This window comes from Ammodytes marinus (genome assembly GCF_949987685.1).
Source record: "Ammodytes marinus genome assembly, chromosome: 14".
NCBI classification, from domain to species: Eukaryota; Metazoa; Chordata; class Actinopteri; order Uranoscopiformes; family Ammodytidae; genus Ammodytes; species Ammodytes marinus.
Genome location: NC_137218.1, coordinates 20,155,156 through 20,166,515, shown reverse-complemented (window position 1 = coordinate 20,166,515; position 11,360 = coordinate 20,155,156). Strand labels below are relative to the sequence as shown.

The 11,360-nt window shown below is 42.4% G+C and overlaps 1 protein-coding gene across 1 annotated transcript in view; it reads right to left on the bottom strand.

The window, feature by feature from the left end:
• Positions 1-237: 237 nt before the first annotated feature.
• The window catches only part of LOC307261094 (unconventional myosin-XVIIIa-like), a gene marked incomplete at its 5' end in the record, with an annotated part of 68,932 nt that continues 57,809 nt past the window's right edge, over positions 238-11,360 (bottom strand). Inside the window, 4 exons of the mRNA XM_080041535.1 lie at positions 238-359; positions 2,546-3,962; positions 4,505-4,627; positions 9,209-9,253. Of these exons, the coding sequence (XP_079897661.1) occupies positions 2,567-3,962; positions 4,505-4,627; positions 9,209-9,253 (1,564 nt within the window). The 3' untranslated portion in view covers positions 238-359; positions 2,546-2,566. The remainder of the gene's footprint in view (positions 360-2,545; positions 3,963-4,504; positions 4,628-9,208; positions 9,254-11,360) is intronic.

Here is an 11,360-nt window from a genome sequence, read left to right as displayed (position 1 = left end):
GGCTCAACTATCTAAAGACTGTGTTCTTTGTGTTCTCTTGTCCTTGCCTCTGGTAGCGGGGCAGGCTGCCTCCCTTTGCCGTGGTGAGAAGTGGTTAGCAAAGTTGTGGCGGGAAAAAGAATGGAGTCCCTCCTGTGTGTGTGTGTGTGTGTGTGTGTGTGTGTGTGTGTGTGTGTGTGTGTGTGTGTGTGTGTGTGTGGTTGTGTGTGTCACCGAAAGCACAAGGTGACCTGAGTTTGGGTTAGGATGCACTGTCTGCCACTGTGCCTTCACTGTTGCTCTGCCTGCTGGATCCCCTGTCCACCTCATCCTCTTCATCAGATCTGCCAAGACCCAGGTGTTTACTGCACACGGGAGGGCTGCAGGAATCAACACACACACACATACACACACACACACAATCATTACTTGGCTACTTACAGTCGAACAAAACAACACTGAAAGGTGTGGAGACAGAAAGAGAAAAAGGCTGTTAAAATATGGCAACCATGAGACAACCATACACAATTTTAGGGCTGCGAGATTACACTCTTCCCCAGGCGGTAAACAACGCATTCCCTGAGGTGTGCATACATACATACATACAGCAGCATATGTGCACATTGTTATCATGATTGCCTACTCTTTTTTTTCTTCTTTTTATGTATATAGGTAGAAAATGCCTCACAAATATGCTTGGTCCAAGGTCCTATAGATGAAACGGTACATACTGTACAGACCTGTCTTTTCCATGCTTGAACATTGTGACTGTGGTCGGGTGTTCACACAATGGTAAGTGGTATTGACAGTTGTTAGCGGTCAGATCATGCAGGGGGGTTGATTCAGCCTCGATTATTACCTCAATGACTCGCAGTTCAGCTTAGAATGTTGTGTGTTGTGTATTGTACCTTACTGCTACCCACCACACTCTTTAAAAGGTCTTTAGGCTTTGAATCCTTGGAATGTGTTGTCATGACAACGCATGGCGTAAACATCACTCAAAAGCGTTACTTGAATGGCATCTTAAAGTAGGGGTTAGAATACATATAAAGCAGACGGCCCTGGAAGAACTCTTCTAAACACACCCTGACAACAGAACAAGAAACGAACAAAACATGGTTTCAGCGCAAAAACACCCAGGCTGTGATAGCTCCCATTTGGATGTATAGGCTACTTTATTCAAGTCAAGAGCTGAACATAGCAGGGGACCTACACGAGTTGACACCATTCCACTATGAGCTGAAGATCCAAATGAACAAACGCCTGCATTTATTAAAAGTGAGAAAAAGGTGTTGTTGGTAATTACTGCTAAGGGTGATTTGGTAAATCACCAAACATCTTTAAATCATTTTGATTTTTTGGGAATTCTAACAAAGTAATATGAATGTTGCAGAAAACAAGCGACCGACAGAGTGAGCAAGACACCATGTGAGTGACACACACAAAAAAAAACATCAAAACGATTAATGCGAGTGAGAATTAAAATAATTTCAATAATTTATTATCTACAGTAAAGAGACCGTTTGCTTAAAGAAAGTGTAATTATCAATGCTTAGCTTTAGTTGTTGTCTTGTCACTTTGTACTATAGGGGAGCACTATTAACAAACGAGTAGCATTCATTAATACCGCACCGTTGTGGCTTAATTCACCAAGAATTGATAGACCTAGCATTTAACTATAGAGGTAAACATGTTCAAAACACTAAACAAAAGAATATAAAAAAAAAATTTAAGTGGTCTTGCATTTTCTTTTAAATCAAACACGAAGCAGGGATGCTCAAAGTGTTGGTTAAATTACTTGTGAAATAGATAGGGCTTTGAAGCTCTCCTTTAAAGTAATATCAACAGTCATGTCACATCGCTTTAAACCCCTTCACAGTTAACATGGTAAAGCAAAAAAAATTAAAAATGGGTGTCATTTTGTTTTTGCCTAACTGCCAACATCTGTTTATGCTTGAGTAACACCGAGATGCAATCCATCTTCAGGAGAATGGAAAGGGAAATCCCAGTGCATAACAACACCAGTACAGTACTGTAGGATGACGAATATGCTGGTGCACTGCATCTGATGGTTGGGAATTGGACGAATAAATGTTGAAGCAACATGTAAAAAAAAAAGTAATCTTCGGTAAATGGAAAGCATACTGCACCTCTCAATAAAACGTATTTGCAGCATTTTAGAAATTGAACTGAAGTGACTGGAGTGTTTGAGTGAGGCCAACAGTTAACTAGAGGCATCGCTACCACAGTATAGTGCTGTGCATTTGTGATGTGTTGAAATGAAAGCAATTGTTTGCACGGTTTCGAGGGGGGAGAAATCATGCACCGATCTGGAGTTTAAAAAAAACATGGCTAGGGCTTATCGAGCAGCACAAGTCAACATTAGTGTATTAAAAGGATTATTCACTCTCACAGAATAAATACAAAACGTTCACACACACACACACACACGGCAATCCAAGTTAGTACATTTAGTGAAAGATCCATCCGTCTGGGTCTCAGTGTGTGAGTTTCAGTTATGCCATATCATGCTCCTGGCTTTTATTTTTGTCACACCAAGCGTCACCTCCTTCCACTCTGCCGGGTATCAGTCACTGTCGGCCCTGTAGAGGTACTTCATCACCAGGTTATCCATCTTCTTGGCCTTTTTCTTGGTTTCCCTCTTGCCGGCTGGTGGGGCTGCGGGCTCCTCCTCCTCATCGTCGGAAGGTTTTTTCGGCCTCTTTTTAACACTGCCTGAGCTGCGGTATGAGACGGTGGAGTCTGAGGAAGAGGACCCAGTCGTTTCTGAAGAGGAACTAGAGGAATCCTCTGACTCGCTGGGCTTCTTCTTGGATCTCTTCTTGGACTTCTTGCCCTTCTTCCCACCCCTCGAACCCTTTCTGCTGCTGTGGCGTTCATCTGAGGAGGACTCCGACGAAGAAGATATCTTACTTTTCTTATCCTTCCGGCTGCTGCGGGAGCTGCTTGTGCTCAGGGTGCTCGAGGACCGGGTGCTGTAGTCCAACGCGGATCCCGATGCGGAGCGACGTACGCTGGACGTACTGCAGCCCAGTCCCTCACTGTCTCCCTTCTTTCTACTGTCCTCACTTCCACCAGCCTTCTTCTCCTCTTCCTCTTCCTCACCGCTGGATTCGTCCAGCTTGCTGCGCTTGAACTTGATGGGTTTGAAGGCCAGCACCTCGTTGATGGCCTTCTCCAAGTCGGGGTCCAGGTAGTTGCGGTGGGTGACCGTCTTGACGTCGGAGAAGTCCGTCGTATTGCCCTCGGCGGAGCGGGGTTGGGGCGGGTTGGAAAAGCTGCGACTGTAGGAGCGGGGACTGTACGCCGAAGTTCCCCCTTCGCTAAAAGCAACGCTCCTATCATCGTCATCATCCTTTAGCTTCAGGCCGAATTCGCTGAGGCCACAGCTGCGGGCGACGGACAGACGGGAGCTACTGCGTTTGTCGTCTTTCCAAGAGGAGCTACGGTGGAGCGAGCGCGGGCTAGTGCGGCTAACGCTGGTAATGCTGCTGATGGTGGACATGTTGTCGTCGTCCATGTCCATCATTGCCCTCCTGGTGGACATTCTGCTGCTGGGGACCACTGAAGACACCATGGAGTTCTTGTCGAATTCTGGACTGTTTCTGGAGGACCAGCGAGAGTCCATGCCCTTCCTGGCCCGGCTGGTGGCTTCAGAATAGGCCATGGAGATGACGGAGCCTTTGTCGTCCAGGTCTTCTTGGAGGTCCCCGGACTTGGACTTGGCTTTGCGGATGGAGGCGTGGTCTGGTGCGTCGGGCTGTTCCTTGAGAGAGCTGAACAAGAAGCTCTCGTCACCCGTCCCACCTATGGAGTCCTTCAGGTTGGAACGTTTCCTGTAGCTTAAGGAGCTTATGACGGACAGCGATCGGCTCTGCTCTACATCCTTCTCGTCCTTGCTTTCTTCGTTCTTCTTCTCCTTACCTTCTTTCACGTCTTTGGCGTCCGCATTTGCTGCATATCTAACAGGTTTCGGAGTTATAATATTGACACCACAGACAGTCGAAAAAGAAGATAGAACACAAAAAGAAAAAACAGATGAGAAAATATGTATGCTTGATGGAGAATATCTAAATCTAATTGGATGTCAGAATGAGTTTTCATTTTTTATTTTTTCATTTTCGTCCCTGGGACCTGTCAAAGAAATCGGGGAAATTACGCAATTCCTCTGGCTATTGCTGTTGTGTACAGTATACACCGAGGAAAACAAGAGGCAATCAACCGCTGAAAAAAGATCTATCTAGCTGTGGCGGAGGCGTCATTTAGCAGTAGTGCCAACTGGCCATGGGCCATTACAATGAATTTGACAGCAGCCGCTTCCCCCCTTTTCCGCCTGCTGTCATTAGACGGATTACCGGGAGAGAGAGATGACACCTAATCACATGAAATACCCATCCTTTCTGTTACACACACACACTGCCTAAGGTAATCCCGGGCCTTTTCAAGGCTGGGAATGTGTGTACATTTGTATCAGTGCATTTGGACAGGACTTGAGAGCACTAACCTGGTGCTCTTTAGACTTCCTTCATCCGACATGGTCTTGGTGGAGCCCTTGTTTTTCGAGAGCCAAGATTTCACTCCATCAACACGGTCCTCCACCTCCGAATCTGTTTCTTCATCATCTCCACTGTGAAGAAATGAACCATGCTAAGGTTGGTGAGGCTCCGAGACACATTACAACACAACATAGCAAACATATTCATCTTAACAAGTCATCTCCCATCCCTCTTTAACACCAATCAAACTTGTAATAATTTCCCTGTAAGCCATCACTGTCAGTCTTAATCTGTTTAGTGCAACAATTCAGAATCAATCAAGACTAAGATGTACAAACAAGAAAATGAGACAAATGACTTGACTACGTGAATAATGCATGCATGTGTAATACCGCAGGGAGTAGAAAAGGCAATATAATGGTTTGTTTTCACATATCACAATTGTTAGTCACTTCACAGGTGTCGGTATGATAAAAAAAAAAAGGAAATCCAGACAGGGTAAGGGTAAGTGTGATTATGCGATACAACAATGTTAACATATTCACAATGTTGTTTTGGACAGAATGTTCAGCAGACATAAAGGATTGAAGCAAAAATGCATTGTCTAGGTAGGGATGGAGATGAAGCTGTTGGAGGCATAATTAGCTTGTTTGGCTGGTTCTGGGCTGCTAGCATCTGTGCGGCATGTCACCTGCTTACGGGGTGATTGTTATTGGAGTGGAGCCCTGAGACAGCCCCGAGGCCCCGCTACGCTTGACATAACAATCAATATACAGAGACCTGTGGATCCCCATGAAAAAAGCTCAGTAGATCCCACATGGATAAGGTCAATCCTCGTTCATTTAAAATCCACGGTGTTTTTCTTTTTTTGAATTATGCATTCCATTGTCCTGGAAGGTTAATGTGACAAGAAACGGTGAGGGAGAGGAATGTAGAGTGGCAAAGCCTCTAAGTCAATACTGCCAAAGCGGGAGGAAATGTGTTTAGGAAATGCATTACGGGGAGAATTCTTTATTTGGTTGAGGGCACACGGATTCCAACCTCGGTGCGAGACGCACTGTCTTCCGTGGCTATGTGATGTGTGAAAACAAATGTTATAGTTTCTACAGAGGCAGTTTTAAAATGGCATAGAGATACATACTGTATGTTCTAAATGCTTAAACTATGTTTAACTTGTGTTGCTTTGGTGAGCTCTAAAAAAAACATTTTCCATTATATAGTTTTCAGTTCCAGACTAGTACCACGACAGTGTCAAACACAAACAGTGAAAATGATGACAGGGTTGTTGTGGAGGAGCTGCAATTTTCAATTTCCCTTGATTTATAGCAGACTTTGACTTTCATCTTAACTATTATTTATAGTCCTAACCACAGCATTTACCGGGCTTCATCAATCTAAAATAGTTGCCTTGTTTATCACTGCGTTGAAGAGATATTTCATCCTGCTGAGTGTCATTACAAATGAGAAAGAGCGACACAGGTAACATTTCTTGATTTTTTTTTTTTGGGACAAGCCTATCTGTTCGGACATGTTGAAAGTGGCAAAAAAAAAAGACTTACAAGGAGCCAAAGCAATATTCAAAGTGGGTGTAAAGTGACTGATGAGCTCTGTCATATGTCCACGTAGCACACATTCATCTATGTAGGTGTCCAAGTTAACAGCGTACCCATTTCCCATCGTCACACATTTTGACTTTCTTTTCCGTCATGTTTCCACAGAGAACAGGGTGGCCTCTCTCCTCCCTTTCTTTTCTTTTTTTTTTCTGGTCGTTTGCCTAATAGCCATTTTTCTTCACACAAGAGAGGTGTCGGTGAAGCTGGTGCTGTGCGTGTGTGAGTATTGTGAGGGTGTGAGCACGGACAAAAAGAGCCCCTCAGATTATAGCACTGAATGGCACTCAGGCCTTTGGAGCAGTCTAGCATTAGCATATTTAACTTTCTCATCATCAACCTTACAAGCCAGGCTTTCCGGGGGAAGGTAATGATGATCCCCAGAGAGTCTTAATGGCCTGATTATATTATTTTTTCTAAAGCAGAACCTCTTCATTTGAGGCAGCGAGCTAAGTTCAGCTATTATACCGTATGTCACTACAAAATACAAGTGATGAAAGCCCACCAAACAAAAATATGGCACGCTCATTAATACCAGAGAGTTGATTACACATGCTGACAATTTGTCATTGTCTCTGTGATACTCTGACTTGTTTATTTACATGATATATTACACAACAAAATTCCTTAAACCAGCCCACAGCAGAATTATCTCCCTCTTCCGCCTCGCTCTGACACACACACACACACACACACACACACACCCCCATGTGAAATAGAAGGTGGCTTTGCAATTGAGTGCTGTGCAAATGGTGTCACAAACGATTTGTCCTTGGCCCCACACTACCAGCTAACCGGTCCTGAGGCTCGTAGATACAAACAAGCCCCGAGAATTTAGGACTGAACATTAACAGCTTCTGACAATTGACCCGCGCTAGTTGTAAATCTTTGTCAGAAATACTTACACTCAGCATCGGAATCTCGTATGGCTTGGTTCTATCAGTTTAGCACCTGTGGTACCAACGCTATACTTTTTTTCTTTCTTATTTTTTAATGGTGTCTGTTCAACATGAGCCAATTATACATTGTGAAAATGGAGCATGGGGCATCAATTTATGTTTTTATAAAACAGTTACTCATAGGCTGATGTAATTCACCCCATACTCCAGGATAACTTGTACCTTCAACTAAAGATCAGTCAATACAATGATGGGAGCATTTACAGAGCGTGCACTGCACAGTAGTCCTACATCATTGTGTAACGCCTACTTAAATATAGCCTGCTGCTGTCTGTATGGAAGCCTGCAGCATCACAAACACTCCTTTAACTTATATGATCTCCCCATATAATAATAATAATAATAATAATAATAATAATAATAATAATAATAATAATAATAATACAGCTATTGTAACCTCTGTGTTGAAGCATTGAGTGTACAATATTGAAGATTACTATTATAAATCATCTGGAAAATCCACTTAATTAGAAGAAAAAACTGTCTTACTGCATTTTTGTTCATCAGTGTTGCTAATGCGATGACGTTGAAGGAGGGGGAAAATTGCAATTATGTAAACATGAAATATCATTGCTCTTTTCCTTGAGTTGCACAAAAAGAAAAGCAGAGCACTGATACGTGCCGGTTGCCTGATGGAGAATTGATAACATAGTGCAAAGTGATAAAGGAGTGTGACGGTGTGCCTCTCTTTGAAGAAGCAATCAGAGGTTCAAGCAGGGAATTGTGGGTCGGCATATACGCCACAAAAACTGAAGACATCATTTGTTTAATACGCTCTGATGAAGGTTTAAATTATTTAACACGCAACAAAAATTCCTTTCGCCATACAAAGAGCGAAACAAAATGGGATTCCGTCCGTCAAACACATTTAACATTCAGAATCGACGACTACACATTTAATGAGGAGGACAAGGTGGTGAACATTTGTATTTAAAGTGAAATGTCTCACAGCACTGTGAAATGAGATTGGGTTAGTGGGGTGTATGCATGCATGACAAAGGCTGAGCTTTGGGTGAAAACGTTTTAGTAGAGCACTGTGCCATCACTGTCAGCATGCTGACTGTGCACCCCTAGACGTACAGTGACAGATTGATGCAGTCATTTTCTGAGTTACAAGCATTGCACACACAATCGTGTTTAAGGTCATGCAGACAGAGCACACATGCAAAGTCACTCCCACCAAGTTTGTGTAAAGGGCACAATAATCTACACACTTTTGGTAAACAATACCAAGGTTTTATTGCAATACACTTTTCTTTAGAATGCCCTTTAACTAAGTGGAAATATAAGGTGTTTTCTAACTGTTAATACAGGAACGTTTGGTAATTTGAGTAATCCTGTAGCACATCTATGTCAAATTACTGAAGGGTTCTATATAGTGCTATTTTTTCTCAAAGCTTTCTGTCCAAATGCATAATTTTCTTTCAGGCTTGTTGTAATGATTTCAAATTTGGTTCATGGTTCCTAAAATACAATATTTCTTCCAAACTTTTAAACAGCTGCTACTGCAGATTATTTTACATTTCCATACACAACAGTGCATTCTCCATACAAACTCAGTGGGATATGGACTTGTTACATGCGCTTTTGAAAAGCAATAGGGGAAAGTCGACAGGTGAGAATCATTGGAGTCCATTGCAAAACCGCTTTCACCCTATAGCCAAACAAATGCGTAATGAAGGTGAATGATGACACTTTAAATTGAAACTAAATGATGAAAAAATTCACAGAGACAATAATGCAGTATTACCTCAGGTCTCTTACACTTTGCTGTTTTACATTAAGGTCATATTTAACCAAGCAGCTGAACTGGCTTAAAGGGTTAGTTACCATTCTAGTTTACATGTTCTGTGGCATAAAAATGTTAAGACGACTCTGAAGGTAGAAAAACATGTCCTAAAATCTCTTAACAAGGCCGACTGTGTGCGGACACCTCCACACACTTGGCACAGAATACTTCTGCTACATCAATACTTCTATTGGTTGTCGTCGCGGTGTTATTGTTGTGAACAGCACAAGCTGTGTGAAGAATAAGGAATACTGCATTATTCTCTCTCGTGTTGGAAATGGGGTGAGAAAAAAAAAACGAGAAAAAGAAAAACCACCATAATTCAGTTACAAAGGATGCATTTCACAGTCTCACGTTTTGTTCTTTCGTTTCTGATATTTTGTCACCGTGTCTTGCAAGCTGCCAGAAGTGTGGAGGACACCAAAAAGGGGAAAAACAAGGGAAAAACAGAGAAAACACAGTAGGTGAGATACAGTGCAATACAAGGACACAATGATATAACAGCAAATCGTTTTTTTTTTTTTTACACTTTACACTCACACATTAAATAACAGTCCATTGTAAATCAACTTCTCTGGCCTCCTTCACTAACTGAGAAGGTGTCTGCAATGTATTCCTTTTTTTAGAGGGTGCGTGCTTTATTGCAGTACCCCGTGTTTACCTCGGTGGGCTCAGAGCTAGCATAACCCCTCAAACCCTCGGCGAAGAGGGAAGGTACAGTGGCTTGCAAAAGTATTCATACCCCTTGAACTTTTCCACATTTTGTCATGTTACACCCATACAAGTAATTTTATTTTATTGGGATTTTTTGTGATAGACCAACACAAAGTTGCGCATAAGTGTGAAGTGGAATGAAAATTATAAATATTTTTCTAATTTTTTAAGAAATATAAAACTGAAAAGTGTGGCGTGCAAAAGTATTCATACCCCTTTACTCTGATCCCCCTAAATAATATCCAGTGCAACCAATTGCCTTCAAAAGTCACTTAATTAGTAAATAGAGTCCATCTGTGTGTAATCTAATCTCAGTATAAATGCAGCTGTTCTGTGACGGCCTCAGAGCTTTGTTAGAAGTGAACAAACCAACACAAGGCTCTCAACAAACAGCATCATGAAGACTAAGGAACACGCAAAACAGGTCAGGGATAAAGTTGTGGAGAAATTTAAAGAAGGGTTAGGTTATACAAAGATATCCAAAGCTTTAAACATGTCTCGTAGCACTGTTCAGTCCATAATATCCAAATGGAAAGAGTATGGCACATCTGGAAATCTACCAAGAAGTGGCCGTCCACCTAAACTGGCAGGCCGGGCAAGGAGGGCATTGGTCCGAGAAGCATTCAAGAGGCCCATGGTTACTCTGGAGGAGCTGCAGAGATCAACAGCTCAGGTGGGAGAATCTGTCCACAGGACAACTATAAGCCGTACACTCCACAAATCAGGCCTGTATGGGAGAGTGGCAAGAAGAAAGCCATTGTTGAAAAAAAATCATAAAAAGGCCCGTTTGCAGTTTGCCAAAGGCCATGTGGGGGACACAGCAAACATGTGGAGGAAGGTGCTCTGGTCGGATGAGACCAAAATTGAACTTTTTGGCCTGAATGCAAAACGCTATGTATGGCGGAAAACTAACACTGCACATCACCCTGAACACACCATCCCCACTGTGAAATATGGTGGTGGCAGCATCATGCTGTGGGGATGCTTTTCTTCAGCAGGGACAGGGAAGCTGGTCAGAATTGATGGGAAGATGGATGGAGCCAAATATAGGGCAATCTTGGAAGAAAACCTGCTGGAGTCTGCTAAAGACTTGAGACTGGGGCGGAGGTTCACCTTCCAGCAGGACAACGATCCTAAACATACAGCCAAAGCTACAAAGGAATGGTTTAGGTCAAAGCATATTCATGTTTTAGAATGGCCCAGTCAAAGCCCAGACCTAAATCCAATTGAGAATCTCTGGAAAGACTTGAAAATTGCTGTTCACAGACGCTCTCCATCCAATTTGACTGAGCTCGAGCTTTTTTGCAAAGAAGAATGGGCAAAAATATCAGTCTCTAGATGTGCCAAGCTGGTAGAAACATACCCCAAAAGACTTGCAGCTGTAATTGCAGCAAAAGGTGGTTCTACAAAGTATTAGCTCAGGGGGTATGAATACTTTTGCACGCCACACTTTTCAGTTTTTTATTTGTAATTTTTTTTTAAAACAATTTATAATTTTCATTTCACTTCACAATTATGCCCCACTTTGTGTTGGTCTATGACATGAAATCCCAATAAAATAAATTTACGTATGTGGTTGTAACATGACAAAATGTGGAAAAGTTCAAGGGGTATGAATACTTTTGCAAGGCACTGTAGGTAGTAACCAAACAGGGGGAAAAAAAACCCATATGGAGACAAAAGATCAAAAAGCAGTGAGCCGAATTAAACTGCGTGTGAGAAGAACTGCCTGGAGAGCAGACAAAGTGTAGCGCGGCTCACAGAGTACAAACGAGTATTCCAAAGACATTGA